This window comes from Equus quagga, chromosome 7 (assembly GCF_021613505.1).
Source record: "Equus quagga isolate Etosha38 chromosome 7, UCLA_HA_Equagga_1.0, whole genome shotgun sequence".
NCBI classification, from domain to species: Eukaryota; Metazoa; Chordata; class Mammalia; order Perissodactyla; family Equidae; genus Equus; species Equus quagga.
Window position 1 is genome coordinate 46,907,637 of NC_060273.1, and position 19,661 is coordinate 46,927,297.

A 19,661-nucleotide genomic window follows, 5' to 3' on the forward strand; every position below is an offset into this window, starting at 1 on the left:
CAGCAGGGAGAAGGGCGGTGGAGGGCGAGGTACTGTTGGGCTGGAGTACAGAGAGAGGCAGGAACTGACGATTCCGCTGCTGCTTCCTCAGTGCTGGGCCCCACGTGGCCTTGGAACACGCACAAGGTGCAGACAATCCTGTGGACCCCTCCAAGCAGCGCTGCTACAGGAAGGGAGCTGAGGCTGTAGGCTAAAGGGCCCAGCCCCAGGGCACACCGGGAGCAGCAGCCAGGGTTCCGGAGGCCAGGATGGGACAAGAAGCCTGCTGGGAGCCCGAGGAGAACTCAGGAGGCCAGGGCCAGCCCTGGGAGATTGTGCAGTGGGGTCACTACAGGGTGGCCAGGGAGGGCCCCAGGACCAGATGGAGTCCTCCCACTCAGGGCCTGGGGGCACTAGCAGGTCAACTCAGCTTTCATCCGTGTCCCTGCCCACTGACAAAAATGACCACTACGGGGGGACTAGGCAGATTAGGAAGGACTCTTTCAGCTGCAATTCAAACTAGTTTGAGCAGAAATAGGGATAATTTGTCTCATTTAACTGAGAAGGTTAATGGCTTCAGACATGGTGGGATCTGGTACCCATGGATGTTATCAGGAGTCTGTCTGAGTGCTCTCTCTCCCGAGTGCTCTCTCTCCCGCTCTCTCCCTCTCTCAACTCTGCTTTCCTCAGTGCTGGCTTTATCCTCAGATGACTCCCCCCATTATCGGCAAAGACGCCCCTCAGCCAGCTCCAGGCCCACATCCTGCCAACTCAGCAGCCCCACTGGAGTCTTCCTTAACAGTTCCAGTCAAAGTCCCAGGACTGACACCCATCGGACTGACATGGGTCCATCCTGGAACGGTCACTTGTCCGACCCAGCGGCCTGGATCACGTGCTCCCCTCTGGAGCCTGTGGTGGAAAATCAGCCAGAATACAGAGGCAGGGTGCCTGACCTCAGACGTCTACTGCCCTGGGCCCGCTTCCGCCCGTCCAAGCCCAGCACCCCTGCCCCTTGACTCTTCTAGACCCCACAGCTCTAGCTCAGGGACTACTTCTGACCGAATTCCATGCCAGGTCAGCCCCTGGATGTGGAAATGGGGCTGCTAGAAGGGAAAGCAGGGAGGGCATGTGGTGTGCTGAAGTGACCTGGGTCCCCATTCAGACTTTGCCACTCACCAGCTATGTGCCTCAGGGCAAATCACTGCCCCTCTCTGAGCCTTGGTTTTCCCATCTGTAAAATAGTAATAACAGCCAACACATCAACAGCACCTACTATGTGCAGTTAACACTTTAAGCACTTTCTAGATACTTTTTTAAAATCCTCAGACAGACCGCATGAGGTAGGTACCTTCATTATCATCCCCATTGTATACCTGGAGATGAGTGAGACAAGAAAGGTCAGGCAAGTCTCAGGTCACTCGGTTAGCCATGGTTAGCCACGTTCGGCCCGTCAGGAGCAAAGCTGATGTGGTGAAAGCGGCAGGCCCATGCCAGGGGTCGAGGTCTGGGAAGCGCAGTGAGCTGTAGTGACGAGAGGGCACTTGTGAAGGTGTGCTTGGCAGGAACCTGCAGAGGCAAGATGAGGGCAGAGAAGGCTCCACCAGCTGGTGCTGAAAAAGTCCTGAGGCCAAGTCAGCTTTGAAACCTCCCCGAGAGGTGTGGGGGAGCACAGACCGGGAAGGCGGGCCTGGGAGGGAGGAGGGCGGGGCTGCGGGGAGGAAGGGTGGGTGCTCTCACTTTTTAAGTCTCCATCCAGCTACATTTTATCCTTATAACATGTTATCAAACAGGCAACTCGGAGAGGGAAAGAGTTTCAGCCAGGGTCACACAGCAAGTGACCAGCTTCTGCATCTGAATTATCCTTTTTTCTTCTCCTTTCCACTCTAGGACCAAAAGCCATTGGACCAGCCTCCCAGTGTGGGGGGAGTTCATGTTCTGGGGGTGGGAGAGACCTAACAGGTTAACACTAGAAGGGTATCAGTGCTGGGAGCGGTAGACATGACGGCCTAGTGGGAGAGCCTCCAAGGAGACCCCCAGCGCCCTCCGCCTATGCTGAGTGTGTGGGTTTCAGGGGCAGTGGATGGCTAAAGGGAGGCAGGTTCTCAGGGAACAGAGTGGTCAGTGGTCACGCCCATTCCCACCCGGCTGAAGAAACTGAGGACTATGACAGGGCCCCTGAATTAGGGGTCACTAGTGACCTTGACCAGGGCAGGGCCAGGGACAATATGGGAAGAAGATAGATGACAGATGTACAAATTATAGGGTGAGATGATGTGGGGGGGCAGAGGGAGAAGACCAGGGGTCAGCCTCAGGGCGTGTGTGTGAGCAAGGAACACTCTTGCTCCCCTGAAAATACAGAAAACTGGGGACAGGGCACTTGGGGACTCTGCACTGTCTGTGTAATTTTTCTGTAAATCTAAAACTGTTCTACACTTAAAAGTTTATTTAAAAATCTAGATGGCAAAGAGGTGAGAACGGGTGTGGTTGGAGAGAGTTTGTAGGTAGCTGGGGGGAGGCAGGAATTTGAGGAGGGGAGAGCATGCCCACACATAGGGCTTCTGTGTTTTGGTTGGGAACTGAGTGAGCAGGAGGCTGGGGAGGGGACAGGGAGGGGAAGGTGGGAGGGGCTCCGAGCAGAGACAAGTCACAGGAAGCAGGAACCGACTGAGGTTCCAGATTCCTCTACCTACCCCTCCCACATACCCCTCAGTCCTGCTGTGGGGTCCCCTCCCTCCCCAGAATCCTACTAACTTTGCCTGGGCCTTGCTCCAAGTGGGGGCTGTGGAGAAAATGCCAGGGCTAGGGGTCCATGGGCACGGTGGGCGCAGAGTTCCCCAGGCAGAGGCCTGTGGGATGTTTTGAGTTTTAAGAGGTTCTTCCTCCTGCGCAGCCCCAGGAACCACGGCTAGAGCTCAGCGCGCACTCTGCTCTCTTCCTCTTGGCAGGGCCATCACCCATCTCGGAACTCGGAGTCCCTGCGTGACGCCTCCTCTGCCACCTCCCAGACTGGACCAGGTAAAGTTTGCTCAGGTTCTGTCCCCTGCCCTGAGAAGAGGAGGGTGGGAGGCTTTGCAGGTGGTGGGAAAGGCTTCTCAGGGCTGGGGAGGGTTTCAGGGTCCCACCTCAGCAACGAGTGGAGATGTTCCAGGAGGCCTTGGCAGGGGTGTCAACTTCCCTGCAGGGGACTTCTCTGAGGCCCCAGAGCCTACTGTGCTCAGAGATTTGGGAAATAAAGGTGCCAGGAGGCTGGCTCTAGAGTGTCCTTGGGGGAGTCCTGCCTTGGGAGTCTGGGGTTAGATGCTGCTTCCGGAACACTACTTGGGAGTCCTCTGGGAGGCCTGAGGCTTGGAAGAGAAGGCAAAGGATTTCCTAGACTGGTCCCCTGTGAGAGGGCCTAGGAGGCAGCGGGTAAGGGAGTGGGGGCTCAGCATAGGGGTGGGGCAGGGATGGGGGAAGAGGTTGGGAATGCTGGGGTCATGAGCCGGGTTGGGGCTAGGAATGGACAAGGAGGCAGGGATGGAGGGGTGTGGTTGGGAACTGGGATCAGAATGGGAACAGGATAGGCTGGACTGAGGAGGGTGCAGCTAGGGATGGGGTATGGTGAATAGGTGAGGGGTGCCTGCTAAGCAAGGGGTTGGGAGTGGTGCTGGAGCTGGGATGGGAAAGAAATGGGGCTTGATTTGGGGTGGGGATGCAGATGGCAGTGGACAGTAACGTGGATGGACTAGGAATGGGCCTTTCAAAGGTGGAGACCGATGCAGATGGACCAGGGGTGGCTGGTATGTGAACTGGGTTGGAGCAGGAGGTTGAGATGAACCAGGAATGGGGGGGATGGAAAGAAATTAAGCACGGAGTAGGGCTGGGCCGCACTGGAATGATGTGATTTGGGATTGGGACCGGAGAGTTGGAAAGGAGAGGGACGCAGCTGGGCCTGGATTGGGGCGGGTGAGGTAGGGATGGGGCTGAAACCCCGGGGCTGGGGAAGAGGCGAGCGCTTAGGCCGGGGACACGGTAGGTGAGGGTTTGGGACGCGGGTGGTAGCGGTCTCAGGAGCAGAGGGGCAGGGCCGCCCGGGTCGGGCGCGCAGGAGCTGCGGCCGAGGGGCGCGGGGGCGCCCCGGGGCAGGCCGGGAAGGGGGGGCGGGCCTCCCCCTGGGCCGGGCCGGGGCGGCGCTAGGACCGGGCGCGCGGAGGGAGCGAGCCGGGCGGAGCCAGCGCCCCCCGCCCCCCGCCGGCCGGCTCCCCTCCCCCGGCCGCTGGCTCACTCGGCTCGCGGCGCTGCAGAGGCTCCGAGGCGGCGGCGGCGGCGGCGACTCCCTCTTTCCCTCCCTCCTCCTCCTCCTCCTCCTCCTCCTCCTCCTCCTCCTCAGTCCGTCCGTCTGTCCGTGCGTCTCCGTGCGGCCTCGGCCCGGCCCGAGCATGGCCGGCGTCAGCTTCAGCGGCCACCGCCTGGAGCTGCTGGCGGCGTACGAGGAGGTGATTCGGGAGGAGAGCGCGGCCGACTGGTGAGCCCCCCCGCCCCCGCCCCCCGGCCCTTTGTCCCCGCGCCGCCGCCGCCGCGCCTTTGTTCCCGCCGGCCCGCCGCCCCGCAGCCGGCAGGGAGGGGAGACCCCGAATGGTGCAGCGGCCGGCGGGGCCGGGGAGGGGCCGCCTTTGTGCGCGCCGGGGGAGGGGCCGGCCCGGGCGGGGCAGGGCCGGGCCCGAGCGCCCGCAGGCAGCCCGGGGCGCGCGGCGGAGCGGGGGCCAGACGCGGGCTGCAGAGACGCAGGGTCCACATGTGTGGCCCGGGGCTGCGTGGCCCTGCGGGAGCCCGCCCCCCGCCCCGGGGCCGGGGGACAGGTGTACACGGGGCGGCCAAGGGCACCTTCGCCACCTTCGATGGGGCGAGGACCGGGCGGCGATGGGGCGGGGACCGAGCCAGCGGAGCCAGCGCAGCCTGCCTGGCCCGGCCGGGCCCGGCCCGGCCGCAGCACAAAGGAAAGCCAGGGCGGGGGAGGAGCGGAGCGGGCTGGGGGCCGTGGCGCCCCGCCCACCGGGGGCCTCCCTGAGTTGGGGTGTGATGGAAAGACGTTCACTGCCACATGGCAACCACCAAGTGACTCTTGTTCCCTTTAGGGGTCGCGGAGGAGGCAGGGATGAGTCCTCCTCTTCCCGATCTGAAGGGGATTGCAGGGACTGGGCAGCTGGGCTGGGTGATGCCAAGGGGACGAAACTGCCTTCCTAGGGGGCCAGCTGGGGTCCCTGAGAGGAAGCCCTCAGGCACAGAAATGTGGAGGAAGGCCGCAGAGAGGGATGAGGGGGTGAGTGGATCCACTGAGCCCCTAGCTCCATCACCCGGTGTCAAGGGGCTGTCGGCTCCCTGGTGGAGGAGGAGCTGGGCTGCCCTCTCCCTGCTGCCCTCTCCCCCCTCCCCAGCTGTTGTCTACCCCTGAGCTGTGGGAGGGGGTGGACCACCTGCTCTGGAGCCCGAGTCCCCAGGGTGGCGGGAGAGCTAAGGGGTTCCACGCTGCCCCATTCGGGAATCATCTTCCCCCAAAACACTCTTATCCTGGGATAAGTGCCCATTCTGTTCTCTAGGCCCCCTCTTCCTCTGGCAGGCAGGAAACTGAGGCACAGAGTGAGTACAGGTCTGAGAGTCCTCACTTGGGCTGGCCTCACCCTCATGCTGGGAGGGCAGTCAGGTAGGGATACTGACCTGGGGGCTGGAGGAGGGGACAAGATGGCCAGGCGTCCATGCCATGGTACTGCAGCACTGGCGGGCAGCCAGGCCTGGAGGGATGGACGCGGGAGACAAGCTCTCATGTCTTGCAGGTCAGTCACAAGAGAGGCCAGCACAGGCTAAGCAGGCAGGCGGCCCACCCATTGTCCCCGCCCTGCCCCTGGGGGGCTGAGATCATGGGAGGAGTTCAGGGCAAGTAGCCAGCTTGGCCTAGTGGAGGAGCTGGCCTTGGGATATGGCCCTGCGTGGAGAGAGGCACAACCTGCCTCTCCCGTGGGGAACGAGAATGCCCCCCACTCTCCAGTCTGTTGGGTGCTGTCCAACACCACCCCATTTCCCTCTAACCTCCCCAAAGCAGAGCTCTGGCGGCCCATGCAGGGCCGTACAACCACTGCTGGCCCACATTCTGCTCACCACCCTGCAGCATCCATGTGGCCAGAGTGAGTTATTCATCACTAATGTGCGTCACCCCCCATCTGGGTTGTGTGTGGGACACACACACAGATGCGCACACGCACCCTCGCATATACACACATTTGCCCACTACCAAGGGCCCAGATAGCATTTCATGAAAAGAGTGTGAGGATCACATCCTGCAGAGCAGGGCAAGAGTGCCCCCAGTGCCCAGCACAGAGCCAGCAGTCCAGTGGGGTCTCAGGATTCAGGGGCAGATTCTGTGCTCAGAGGCTGAGGAAGGCATCTTGGGTAATATTGCTGTCTGGGCAAAGGGGGCTTGGCCTCCCTTCCGTTGCCCTCTGAAGGGGGTGTGAGGGGGGAGTTGACTCTGAGGTGGCAGGGCCTCTGAAATGGACCACTGCCCTGGTCCTGGGAGCAGGGGACCCAGAAAGTCAGGTTGGGTAGTGGGAAGAGCCAGTGTTCCCCTGGACGTGATGTGACTCACTGTGTGACCACACACGAGTTCCTGCTACTCTCTGGTCCCCTCGAAAAGAGGAAGAGGGGGTGGGGTTCCACCATCGCTGGGATACCCGAGGCCCTTCCAGCTCTAATGTTCTGAGTGTGATTGTCCTGAGGGGTCTGCCTGCCCTCAGCCCCCCACCTCAGCTGACCCCACGGTCTTCCTGGAATTGCTACATTTTGGCTCCCCGCCCCTCAGCCCAGTTTCTCTGGCCTAGATGGTTTCTCAGAGTCTGTGTCAGTGTCACAGACACCTACTGGTGCTGCTCTGTGCTGGACCCGGGACCCAGAGAGTGATATGTGTTGATTGACTGAGTTAATCCTGCCTTCACGAAGCTTGCAGTCAGGAGCAGCGTCTGTCTCCAGGGGTTGGAGCTGGTGAGACATAGATTCCTGGGCCCCCCATCCTGATTCCTTGCAATTTCACCAGCTCCCACCCGCCCAGGCCCAGGCTGCTTCTCATGTGTTTTCTGAGAAGCACAGGTCTAGTGGGATCTGGGGTGGGCTCAGATGCCTCTTCCCCTCCCTGCTGGGGTGTGGTAAGTACTCTGGGGAGGTGCAGCTCAGGGCAGGTCCCCCGAGATTTCAGCCAGGAGTGGGCATGGGGTGGAGAAGCAGTTCTGGCCTTCTTGCATGTGAAGGGAACTACATATGCAAAGGCTCGAGGGTGGGAAATATCTAGAACTGTGTTTGGGATCAGGGAGCCATCCAGAGTGACCGAAGTGCATGGTATGGATATGGAAGTCTGGCTTGAAAGGCACGTGTGGCAGAGCTCAGGGCCAAAGGCCTGCTGAAGGCTTTGAACTAAGCTGTGGTTTCCACCGGTAAGGCCTGTGGCCGTAGCAGGGAAGGGTGGCTGGAGGTGAGGAGGCAAGGATTGAGGGTGGAAGGGGCATGGCAGATGTTCCTGGGAGGAGCAAGGGCCCTCCAAGAGGCTGACAACTTGGCTTGGGGAGATGTGATGTCTAGAGCATTGTCTGGGAACCAGGGTCTCGGAGTTCTGCCTCAGTTTCTCATCTCATCTGTGGAATGGAGAGAGGCAGACCCTGCTTCTCTGAGGGCCTTTTGTTCCCAGTGGTGAGTCAGGGCAGCCAGACAGGTGGTGAGACAGCTGTGCTGGGAAGCAGCTGCCAGGGCTGGGGCCCGGGCAACAGTTGGACCAGGAGCTCCCAGCCCCACAGCCCACCTGTGTCCCTTTCAGAAGGGAGGGCTCCTGGGAAGTGGGGGGATTGGGGGACCATTTGGTCCTGGGAATGACTTGTGCTGATCTCATGGGGGCTGGGCCAGCCTGCCTTCCTCCCTCTCTCCCTTCCTCCCTCCTCCTTGTCTCCCTTCTTCTCTCCTCCCTCTCTCCTTTCTTCCCTCCTCTCTCCCTCCCTCCTTCATTTCCTCTTTACCCCTTCACTTCTCTCCTTTCTCTTGTCTTCTTCCTCCTCTCCCTGTTTCTCTCTCTGCCTTTCTCTCCCTTTCCCTTCTCCATCTTCCTCGTGCTCCTCCCTCTCTCCTCCTAGCCCCCTGCCTCTTGCCTTGGCAGTAGGGAAAAGGGAGCTTGGGGAAGGGGCTGAGCCCTCCTGAGCCTGTGGGATGAAGCCCTTCTTCCTTGGCCCAGTGGGTCCTCATGAGCAGACATCTCTGTCTTCCCTTCTGTGAAATGGATGCTGTGCCACTGCCACCTGGGGAGAAAAAGCTAGGGAGGTGCAGGAAGGCTCCTGGGTCAGCTTTATGGCACAGCTAAGGCAGAAGGAGAGGCCAGCAGTCCCAGGCGGCCAGTGCCTCAGCTCCGGCGGAGGCGGCCTAGGGGCTGGAAGGCCAGGAGAGCATGGCCACCCAGGGGCCAGAGTCTGGGCGAGAGCTACCATGGTGACCTCATCCCCATTTCAGGGAGGCGGAGATTGAGGCTGAAGGCGTGTCCTGGGGTCCTTTGTGTTCAGGAGAATGCGGCTGGGGTGGGCCAGTCGTGTGCCAGTTGCCAGGTTTCCATGGTTACTGGGGGATGCCCAGAGCAGAGCAGCACCAGGTTCTCTCCTCCCCCTCCCTCGTCATGGGAGGAGGGGCCATGGGCACTGAGACACGCGCCAGGTAGGTTCCTGGTGACGGCCAATGGGGAATGAGAAGTGTGGTAGCCAGGGAACGGTAACCAAGGAACCGTCGCCTTGGAATTTCCATCGCACACCCGCTGGCTGGGTTGTAGGCTGCCAGGGCCAGGGCCTTTAGGATACGACACTGGCTCACTTCAGACTGGGCAGCGATTTTTACCCCATTGCCCTCCCCACCTGACCCAGGCCTCCTTCCACCAGGTCCCAGGCTGCCCCCGCTGGGCTCCAGCCACAAATGGTGCCTAGCACTGTTGTCATGACAACCTGGAGAGTACTGGGCTGGAACTCCCCTCCTGTCCTGCCCTCTCTGTGTCCCTCCCCACCCAAAATTGGCGGCCTGGGCCCTGACGTTCTCCCAGCCACCCCTCCCTCTCCCCAGGGCTCTGTACACATACGAGGATGGCTCAGATGACCTCAAGCTTGCAGCGTCAGGAGGTAAGAATTCCAGCCATTCCTTCGCCTTCCTCTCCGCCCCCTCCTCTGGTTGTTTTCTTCCCCACCCACCCGCCTGGCTCCAGGCCACCTCCCTGCCTGCATCCAGCAGACCCACACTTGTCTGGCGTCAGGCGAGTGTCCTTCCTCTGGTCATCCCTGTGATCCCCAGGGTAGGGAGGGAGAGAGGCTTGTTTCCTGCTTGATTATGAGAAGACTGCGCCTCGGAGAAGGACAGTGACCTGCCCAAAGTCACACAGCTGGCGGGGAAGGATTCTGGCAGGGATGGCCCAGATCACCCCCACTTCCTCCAGAGCCCAAAGGCTTTATTCTCACTCACTGGGCGCTAGCACCGCGTGAGACATGATGATGTGTGAAGAGTGAGACATGAGGGTGTGTGAGGAACAAACACTTCCTCGGCCCAACCCCAGATCAGGCCCTGTGGCATTCAGAGGCACAGCTCGCGCCCGCCTGCCGCCCCTCTCACCCCAGCACAGAACTCTGGGACCTCCCGATTTCTGGCTGCCTGCAGAGCCCGCGAGAGCAGTCTTTCCTTTGGGTTCTAGGCCCTTTGTGGGGTCAGGGCTCAGGAGACGGGAGTCCTGATACCCTCCTGATTCCCCCAGAGGGGGGCTTGCAGGAGCTCTCGGGCCACTTCGAGAACCAGAAGGTGATGTACGGCTTCTGCAGCGTCAAGGACTCCCAGGCTGCTCTGCCAAAATACGTGCTCATCAACTGGGTATGCAGCTGGGGGCTGGGGGAGGGAGCTGAAGACCCCCGAACAGTTACCCTCCACCCTGCTTCACCCACTGATGCTGCTGGAGAGAACCCACCGACCCCAGGAAGGGGGCCCAGGCCCCAGGCTGCTGACCCCTCTTGTCTTTTCCTGACCCCTTCTTCCCTGGGTGCTTTGCAGGTTGGTGAAGACGTGCCTGATGCCCGAAAATGTGCTTGTGCCAGCCACGTGGCTAAGGTGGCTGAGTTCTTCCAGGTGCGAGGGGGGCCAGGGCTCGTGGGTTGGGCCAGCCACCCAGGGCAGGGTCTGTGTGCTGGGAGTGGTGACAGGAAGGAGCGTGCTGCCTGAACACACGTTTTTCTTGCTGCAGGGTGTGGACGTGATCGTGAATGCCAGCAGCGTGGAAGACATAGACGCGGGCGCCATCGGGCAGCGGCTCTCCAATGGGCTGGCACGGCTCTCTAGCCCAGTGCTGCACCGGCTGCGGCTGCGCGAGGATGAGAACGCTGAGCCGGTGGTCAGTGTGTTCCCCGGGCAGGCTGGCCCGTCCCTCCCAGGCCTCACCCTTTGCATGTGGGAGCTCCTGGAGCACTCGGCTTGCCCCCTGCGCTCATGCCGGGCCGCTTGTCTCTGCAGGGCACCACCTATCAGAAGACTGATGCAGCTGTAGAAATGAAGCGGATTAACCGTGAGCAATTCTGGGAGCAGGCCAAGGTGTGCCCCCACTCCCGCCCCCCTTGGCTGCTCTCCCTTTTACAGTGTGTCCCTTCCCACATCCTCCCCCAGCTGAGAGAGTGAGCCCTTTTGGCTTTCAGCCCACAGGGTCCCCTGAATTCCCAGCACCCATGTCTCCCCAGCCCTGGGTTGGGTTGGGCTGGAGGGGCAGGGCCCAGGCTCAGGGCCGACAGTGCCTGGCGCGGGGGGGTTGCAGAAGGAGGAGGAGCTGCGGAAGGAGGAGGAGCGGAAGAAGGCCCTGGATGAGAGGCTCAGGTTTGAGCAGGAGCGGATGGAGCAGGAGCGCATGGAGCAGGAGGAGCGGGAGCGGCGCTACCGAGAGCGGGAACAGCAGATTGAGGAGCACAGGTGCGCCCCGCCCCGCCCCACACCGCCCCCCCTGGCTGGTGTGCGTGGGCCGCCCTGAAAGGGTGCCTGCTGGCTTCTCGTTCCAGGAGGAAACAGCAGACTTTAGAAGCTGAGGAGGCCAAGAGGCGATTGAAGGAGCAGTCTATCTTTGTAAGTCGTTAGCCAGGGCTCCGGTCTCCTGGTCCGGGAGGTGAGGATAGTGGCTATGCTCCTGGGCCTGGTAGAGCGATCAGTGGCTTGGGGACAGTGCTGGGCATTCTGGGCACTGCTGCAAGGGCATGGGGTGTCATGGAGTGTCAGGGCTGGCACCTGATCACCTGAGGCTCTGGCCTCCATCCGTGGAAAGAGACTTCCTTGAAGAAGCTTGTACTATAAACTGAAAAAGAAAATCTACCTTGACCGAGACCCCCACTGACCAGGCTTCCTGCCTCGTCCCAGCAGGGCCTGAAGGGCTTGGGCTGGATTAGACATACCCCTTGGCTCCCTGCCCTTAGGGGGCTTGAGGAGTGCTGCAGAGCCCTGGGCATGAGTCTGAGTGTCTGAACACGAGTGTGCATAGGGTCTCCTTCAGAGTCGCCCCTTGTTCCAGGGGTGCTTTCTGAACCTCCAAACATTGGGGTGGCCCATGGGGCCTGTGGATTGACCCTTTGAAAATCACAGTGGAGTCAAATCTCCATGCTTTGAGTTGAATTTTTTATTTCAGAAATAGCTAAGGTCATTCAGGGCCAAGCATGGTACAGTTCAGGACGGGAGCTAGGCACCTGGATCGTAACTGTCATGGCAGAAGTTGGGCCGTGGGGACTCAAATGTGCTCCACAGGAGGCTGGGAGGGAGGAGATGGGGCAGCCCAGCAGGCCCTGGCATTAAATTATGGCTGTCATAGGTCACTCCAATCACATCAGCCCCTGGTCGGTGGAGGTGATGTGTGGTTGGTAAGCTCCAGCCTCAATCATTCATTCAGCAAACCCTTGCCACCTGCCATGTGCCAGATGTTAGAAACATGGTGGAGAACAAGATGGGCAAGGCCTTTTTTATTTTTTAACTTTTATTATTTTTGTTTTTTTGGTGAGGAAAATTGGCCCTGAGCTATCGTCTGTGCCCATCTTCCTCTATTTTGTATGTGGGACTCTGCCACAGCATGGCTTGATGAGTGGTGTGTGGGTCTGCATCTGGGATCCAAACCAGAGAACTCTTGGCCACTGAAGCAGAGTGTGTGAAATTAACCGCTCCGCCACCAGGCCTGCCCCAAGGCCTTTTTAAAATTAACTGATGAATGAGTTTATTTTTAATTGTGGCAAAATTTACATAACATAAAATATACTATCTTAACCATTTTTAAGTGTGCAATTTAGTGGCATGAACTGCATTTGCATTGTTGGAGAACCATCACCACTCTTTATCTCCAGAACTTTTCTCATCTTCACATGCTAAAACTATGTACCCATTAAACACAAACTCCCCATCCTCCCTCCCCCAGCCCTTGGCAGCCTCCATTCTACTTCCTGTCTCTATGAATTTGACTCTGCTAAGTACCTCATGTGAGTGGACTCATACAGTATTTTCTTTTGTGACTAGCATAGTGTCTTCAAGGTTCATCCATGTGTCAGAATGTCCTCCCCTTTTTTTTTTTCGCTGAGGAAGATGTGCCCTGAGCTAACATCTGTTACCAAGCTTCCTCTTTTTGTATGAGAGTCATCACCACAGCATGGCCACTGGCAGATGAGCAGTATAGGTCTGTGCCTGGCACCTGAACCTGGGCTGCTGAAGTGGAACACGCCAAACTTAACCAGTAGCCCACCGGGGCTGGCCCTGTCCTTCCTTTTCAAGGCTAATAATATTCCATTGTATGTATATACCACATTTGGTTTATCCATTCAGAGTAAGGTCTTTTTGAAAAAGCTTATTTCTGTGGAAAATTTTACACACAGGCACAAAAAAGTAGAAACAATTGTATAGTGAACCCCCTAAACTGATGGCTCATCTTCACCAATTATCAACATTTCAGGCGAAGCCTTACACCATTATTTTATAGTCTTGTCCGGCCCTCTAAGTGTGGCTCATGTGACAGGGACAGTAGGTATTTTACAGGTCAGTGTAGTGGCCCTACAACTTCAGATCCTCGAAGGAAGGTCCCATGTGAGGAACTTTGGAATTTAGAACCATGATGCATTCTCTTGGCTTAAGGAGTTGTTCTGTTTTCTCTCCTCTGATAAGAATTGCATTCCTTGTCTGAGTTCCCCTTTTGCCTGGGCTGTCAGGGAGCTCCCATGTATCTAAAGATGCTCAGGCACAGAAATGCTGTTGACCCTTATGGGTAGTGTATTGCTCTCTCTCTTCTCCCCCCAGCGCTAATTTGTTTCACTGTTTTTCACATGGGTAGTTAAGGCTTGTCTCACCCTCTTTTTGAATGAGGCAGAGGGACCTAGCGAGGTTATACTAGGCAGAAACAGAGTACCAGCCAAGGCTAGTGAGACGTATGTTTATGGGAAGGCAGGGAGCCTGCCTGGAGCCCAGTGGGCTGCGGAGCAGGGGAAATTTGGGAAGAGAGAACACGGTCAGAGGAGGAGTTTAGACCACTCTGGAAGATGCGAAGTTGTGGTCAGGGTGACCGCCCTCTTGAGGGGAGACGCTTTGCAGAGCCGTTCTTGTGTACCATGACGGGAAGGTTTGAGTCTTCGGTTGTGTCCTCGGAAACAAGCAGACCCTGTTACTTCACCTCCCTCCATGCAGCTTCTCCCCCATCGCCGTCCTGCCCCCCGGCCGCAGGAGCAGAGTAACAGGCTTTGGTGCGGTGGGTTCAGCTGAGCAGACGTGTACCCACTGAACCTTGGCTGGCCACTCACCCAGACCCCACTTCTCTCCCTGTCACCCGTGGAGGTGGGGATGATCCAGAAGCAGGAAGTGACAATGGTGTAATCTGCAGTGTATGCCTTGAATACCTCCTGGGGGCCCAGAGAAGGAAGTGACCTGAGGGGTCAGGGACCTCTTCCCCAGGAGGCGGTGCCCCAGCTGAGGCCGGAAGCAAGAAGAGTTGGACCTGGGGTGGGTTGGGGCATTTGGGGGGAGAGAGATTCAGCTCCCGCACCGAGGCACGGAGGTGGGAAGCGGTATGCATGTTCCAGGAACTGTGACTCCATCATGCTGAGGACTTCATGTCTGCATCTCCCAGGGTGTGTGGGTGAGTCAGCGTGGGAGGGGGATGTTGGAGAGGTGACAGGGGCTAGGTCAGGCAGGGGGAGGGGAATGTAGGCCAAGCAAGGGGCCCCGCCCACCTGTACTCCTGAGGTTGCAATCTCAAAACAGCTAGTGAAGTGGGCAGGTGAAGTGCAGTAGGGAGTGGTGAGGACTGCAGCCAACTAGACAGCCCATGCCTGGTGTGAGGGCTGCACCGGTGCAGCTCTGGCTCGTGGCTGCTCTGGGGCATGTGGGCCTGCGTTACCAGGGCTTTCTGGCATTCTGATTTCAGTATGAAACTTTCTGATATTTAAGTGGAGGCAACTAATTAATGTGTTTTAAAAACATATCAACAAAACAAAAGCCATCTGTGGGCCATATTCAGCCAGTACTCACTGTGGCTCATGGGACGCCTCTGAGGGATGTTAAGCTAGAAAGAATCATGGTCTGATGTGGATTTTTGAAAGGTCCATTTAAGGTCTATAGAGAACAAATTACACGAAGAGAGCAAGGAGGCAGGAGCCTAATGAGGAAGCCTTGGTGGTGATGCCAAGATCCAGGAAGCAGGGATGGGGGGTGTGGTTGGCCAGGTGCTGAGCTGGGAGGTCCAAGAAGAGTTAGCTGCAAAGCAGGGAGTGCTCTGGATGGCCGTGGGTGCCTGGTGGTATGTGGGAGTGAAGGAGCAGGAGGAGCGGAGCTGGGTGCCTAGGGGCCTGTCCCGCTGGAGATGAGGTGGCCGAGGGCCTTGTGGATGGAGCCAAGGAGCTGTGTGACTGGGTGGTGAAGGGGACAGAGGTGCCACCTCAGCTCCTTCCTGCCTGATTGTGGAAGAAACACAGGGACTCTAAGAAGGGCTACCGGGGTGGTGGGGGGAGTTGCCCAGAACACTGTCCCTTTGGTTTCCAGGGTGACCAGCAGGATGAGGAGGAAGAGACCCAGATGAAGAAGTCAGAATCAGAGGTAGAGGTGAGAGCCGGGGTGAAGGGCAGGTGAGGCTGGTGGGGCTACCTCAGCTGGGCCTGGCCCTGCTCCAACCCTTTCCTTGTGCCCCCAGGAGGCAGCGGCCATTATTGCCCAACGGCCTGACAACCCACGGGAATTCTTCAAGCAGCAGGAACGAGTCGCATCGGCCTCTGCGGGCAGTTGCGATGTGCCCTCACCCTTCAACCACCGGCCAGGTAGTCCCAGGTCCCACCCCCACTGACCCCCCCCCACCTCAGGTTTGGCCCTTAGCCTCTCTGGCACTCTTTCTTGGAAAGGAAGCCTTGCTAAGGACTCCTTGGAGAAGGCAAGGCCATTTCTCAAGTGTGCTTCCACCCCCTGCCTCCCGGGTGGCAGGACTGAGAAGGCTCAGGCAGGGGTCGATGCTGGGCGTTGGCTGAGTGCAGAGCCCATCTGGGTGGCTCTGGCATGGGCTAAGACACCCCCTGGCTGCAGGGAGTGGCCCTGTTGGGGTTGAACTGGGGGTTGCCTGAAGGGCTGTGGGTGCATGTGGGTGGGCTCTTGCCCTGGCCCTGGGTTCCAGCAGCCTGGAGCCTGTACCCAGGGTCCCCTGGTCTCCTGATGCGATGCAGCTGCCCCTTTCCCCCAAAGAACCCTCTGACTCCCTGTCTGCTGCTGGAGTGTTTGCCCCTGCTGTGTGCTTGGCCCTGTGCCAGGGTCCCAGGGGTGGGGCCGGCTGTCCCTGGGTGTGTGCTGCTCAGTTGGCTGTGCAGGGCAGGCGCCTTGCTGTGTGTGGCTGGTGCTGGTGTGCGTCATCTGATGGCTTGAGGCTGTGGCCCAGCTTCGCTGAATGTGCACCCTGGCTGAAGGCAGCTTGGACTTCCAGGGCCAGCCCTGGGGGCGGGTGAGGCCTCGGGGCTGGGGTGGGGGAGACTGACCCTCTCTTGTCCTCTGTCTCTCTCTGTCTGTCTCTCTTGGCAGGTCGTCCGTACTGCCCTTTCATAAAGGCATCGGACAGTGGGCCTTCCTCCTCCTCCTCCTCCTCCTCCTCCCCTCCACGGACTCCCTTTCCCTATATCACCTGTCACCGCACCCCAAACCTCTCTTCCTCCCTCCCATGTAGGTAGCAGCCCCAGGCCTCGGCGGGGCGGGTAAGGAGGGCCCCGCTTCCCAGCAGCCCCCCGCCCTCACTCCCTCAGCCTGACTGCTGATCTCTGGTGTTTGTCCCTAGAGCAGGTACTGCCTGCCTCTTTCCCCTGGCCCTGAAGGGGCGCTGGCCCCCAGGGGCCTGGCTTACAGGGTCTGGAGCTGTGGTCTGGCCCCTGGAGGGCCTGGGGAGCTCCCAGCCCCCCGCAGACTCCAGAGAGGAGGTGCTGGCCAGGCCCCAAGGTGGACAGTCCTGGCCCCACCCAGCTCCCCAGCCCTCACTGACCAGCCTGGGGGTTTGTTCCATAGGCAGTCACCTGGACAGCCACCGGAGGATGGCACCCACCCCCATCCCCACCCGGAGCCCATCTGACTCCAGCACGGCCTCTACCCCTGTCACTGAGCAGATCGAGCGGGCCCTGGATGAAGTCACGTCCTCACAGCCTCCACCGCTGCCACCACCACCACCACCAGCCCAAGGTGAATGAGGGGCCCTAGCTGTACCGGGTCTCTCACCAGTCACTGGGATGGGAACCCCAGGTGGCCATGGTAACAAGTCCCCAGGGATCTGGGCTGCCCATCGCCAGATCGTACTGCCCTGGAAGTAGCTTTGGCAGGGATGAGCCCTGGCAGTGCAGCCACACCTGCCCTCTCTGAGCCTGTGTCCCTCCCTGGAGTGGGATCAGGCCTTCCTCCCAGGGCTGCTGAGCAGTTTGAAGACACTAGGCAAAGGGGCAGCGGGGCCCAGTGGGTGCTGGGAGGTGCTCTGCATGGAGCCCTTAGTGGAGGCCTTCTTTCCTGGAACTCGCTGACTCCTCAGTGGGTGGGCAGGGTATTGCAGGGTGGCTGCCAAGCGCCCGCATTCTTCCCTGAGGGAGCTGATGTCATCTGTCTCCTCCATTTGTGCTGTGACAGAGACCCAGGTGAGCAGCCCTGGGCTGGATGGTGAAGAAAGCAGCAAGGAGGCCAGAGCAGCTGGCCCCACGGAGGAGCCTCCTCAGGCACCACAGCCTTCCCAGGGGCAAGGCAGCCCCACGGAGGACTTGATGTTCATGGTGCCTCCAGAGCAGGCTGTCCTGGCTGCCGCTCTGGAGCCTACCATGGCTGATACTGCCGCAGCTGACACCTCGGCAGCTGACGCCATTGACACCAACACTGCCGCCGCTGACACCGCTGTTGCCAACACCATCACCCCTGCCGCTGCCAGCCTCATTGACCTATGGCCTGGCAACGGTGAAGGGGGCTCTGTACCCCAGGCTGAGCCTATGGCCCCCACACCACCCTTGGGTGCCGAGGTCACTCTGGCAGAGGTGCCCCTGCTGGACAAGGTGGCTCAGGAGCCACTGCCGCCAGCAAGTGAAGGCTGTGCCAACCTTCTCAACTTTGACGAGCTGCCTGAGCCACCTGCCACCTTCTGTGACCCAGAGGAGGAAGTAGAAAGGGAGCCCCTGGCTGCCCCCCAGGCCCTAGCTCTGCCCTCTGCTCTAGAGGAGCTGGATCAGGAGCCGGAGCCGGAGCTGGAGCCTGAGCCAGAGCCGGAGGCGGAGCCCGAGTCCCACCTGCTGACCAATGGCGAGACCACCCAGAAGGAGGGGACCCAGGTTGGGCAGGGGCAGCCTGGTGGGAGGGGTGGTCCGGGCTTGAGCAGGGGACGGTCGGACTGCGTTCCTCAGGCTTGCAGCATTACCTCCCTTTCTCTGTGACCCACGTTATTGGGGGGGAAAGCTCCATTCCATTTCCCTTCCCTGGGCCAGCTCTGCTTTTGTTCCCAAGGCCAGCATCTGTTTCCCCGGCAACCACTGATAGAATCACTGGTTGCCGGGGAAACAGGCTCAAGCCTGGTAGGTCAGCCCTAGTCCTACTGGGTGGGGCTCAGTGACTTGGCGCTTTCCTCTTGCAGGCCAGTGAGGGGTACTTCAGCCAATCACAGGAGGAGGAGTTTACCCAATCGGAAGAGCTGTGTGCAAAGGCTCCGCCTCCTGTGTTCTACAACAAACCTCCAGGTAGTACTGGCGTGGATGAGGAGGAATTCAGCCGGGGGCGCTCGGTTCAAGTGTGGGCAGGCAGCCCCCCTCCCCCACATGGTTGGCACAGCTCCAGGGGTTGGGAGACAGCCATGGATCTGCTGGGCCATCTCCTTAACTACCCTCCCTTCCCAACATCATAGAAATCGACATCACCTGCTGGGATGCGGACCCAGTACCGGAAGAGGAGGAGGGCTTCGAGGGTGGCGATTAGCGATAGCAACCGCCCTCAGGCTGCCCTCGCCAAGGCCGCCCACCTGAGCCGGCCTCTGGCCAGACGGCCCGCCGCGCCTGTACACGCAGCAGCTCCGCCTGGCACCCACTCTGGATTCCGGCCCTGGCCGGGGACTTGGCCGCTTCCCTACCCACAGGGCCCGACTTTTACAGCTTTTCTCTCTCTTTTTTTTAAAGTTGATAGGAAACTTGTACAGTTGACTGGTTTTCCTCCCGTTGGTAGTTGAGACGCTGTTGCAAATTCCACCCCCTCCCTGCCCGGTCCAGATTGTAGCTCTTAGTCCTCCCTGCTCACTCAGCTGGCCGGGTTGGAGGCCTCACCCTGCTTGGGGCCTGGCGTGGGGGTAGCTCTGGAAGGAAAATGCCCCCCCACCTCTTTTCCTAGTTTTATGTTTCTTGGAAAAATATCACTTTGTATTCTCTGTCCAGGGCTTCAGATATTTTGCACGAATTTTAAAACATGGCAATAAATGGCTCGTGGGCTCTGGCTCCCTGGGACCCCCGCCCTGCCCTTCTCTTGATCCCTCCCCGCCTGGCCCAAAGGAAGTAGCCTCAGGGGCCCCTCAGCTTCCCTGCCCTTTCCTGCCCCCTCCTGCTGGGCAGGTCCCAGGCTGGAGGCCCTAGGCGGCGATTCAGGTCAGGGTGGGGCCCAGGGCTTCAGTGGCCCTCCCAACTCCTCCCTCTTTGCTTGGGTTCCTTTTTCACGTTCAGTAACTGTTTTTTGGAAAGCACAAACTTCTGTAACGGGTCGTGCTCATGTCTATTAATAAAGAAATCCAGATCCCTTCGGGCCTGCTGCTCCGGGCCTCCAGGGGCTGATCTGGGGTGGGCCGCCTGCCCTGATTCCCATTCCCAACTCTTCCCACCCCCAAGGCGGCAGGGGGTGCCCTCACCGGGAGAAGGTGGGTTCTGAGGCTCCCGAGGGAACCAGCCTCTGGTTTGACGCAGGCTGACCTCAGGTTTAGTTCTGCATCTTCAGGACAGTTTGTAGCAGAAAGGCGCATTCAAGTTCTGTCCCGCCGAGGCCCGGGGCACACCTGGCCACCAGAACCTTGGGCGCAAGCAGCGGGTGCCCCCTCCGCTTGTACCAAACCAGATCACACACCTTTATTATCCTCAAAATGTAACAAACGGGGTAAGAAATCCCTCCCCCCTCCCCCCCTCCGTCCAAGGGAAGCATTT

At 59.5% G+C, this 19,661-nt stretch overlaps 1 protein-coding gene and 1 long non-coding RNA gene across 5 annotated transcripts; one reads left to right on the plus strand and one right to left on the minus strand.

Moving 5' to 3' along the window:
- Positions 1 to 1,104: 1,104 nt before the first annotated feature.
- LOC124242619 (uncharacterized) lies at positions 1,105 to 6,822 on the minus strand. The gene is made up of 3 exons (XR_006889481.1): positions 5,674 to 6,822; positions 1,353 to 1,545; positions 1,105 to 1,210 (listed from the first exon to the last, which is right to left on the minus strand). It is a non-coding gene; the product is annotated as an uncharacterized LOC124242619 (long non-coding RNA).
- On the plus strand, positions 2,694 to 19,269 carry DBN1 (drebrin 1). Of its 4 annotated transcripts, XM_046667784.1 has the most exons (16): positions 4,382 to 4,483; positions 6,831 to 6,990; positions 9,088 to 9,143; positions 9,767 to 9,879; positions 10,057 to 10,131; positions 10,247 to 10,393; positions 10,513 to 10,590; positions 10,808 to 10,959; positions 11,046 to 11,109; positions 15,040 to 15,099; positions 15,188 to 15,311; positions 16,057 to 16,194; positions 16,531 to 16,701; positions 17,137 to 17,822; positions 18,122 to 18,224; positions 18,389 to 19,269. In XM_046667784.1, exons 4-16 carry the CDS (start codon positions 9,814 to 9,816, stop codon positions 18,457 to 18,459), a joined length of 1,935 nt encoding a protein of 644 aa, XP_046523740.1. In that variant the 5' UTR covers positions 4,382 to 4,483; positions 6,831 to 6,990; positions 9,088 to 9,143; positions 9,767 to 9,813; the 3' UTR covers positions 18,460 to 19,269. The 4 variants fall into 4 exon arrangements, with proteins under 4 accessions (XP_046523739.1, XP_046523737.1, XP_046523738.1 ...); XM_046667783.1 differs by lacking the exons at positions 4,382 to 4,483; positions 6,831 to 6,990 and adding an exon at positions 2,694 to 2,994; XM_046667781.1 differs by lacking the exon at positions 6,831 to 6,990 and having other exon boundaries at positions 4,065 to 4,483.
- The last annotated feature ends 392 nt before the right edge of the window (positions 19,270 to 19,661 follow it).

Bases quoted from the DNA above. Each gene is read 5' to 3' on its own strand.
- DBN1 (XM_046667781.1), top strand. From the start codon at position 4,398: ATGGCCGGCGTCAGCTTCAGCGGCCACCGCCTGGAGCTGCTGGCGGCG. The intron at 10,591-10,807 runs GTGTGCCCCCAC...GGGGGGTTGCAG, and splicing joins AATTCTGGGAGCAGGCCAAG to AAGGAGGAGGAGCTGCGGAA. The intron at 10,960-11,045 runs GTGCGCCCCGCC...TTCTCGTTCCAG, and splicing joins CAGCAGATTGAGGAGCACAG to GAGGAAACAGCAGACTTTAG.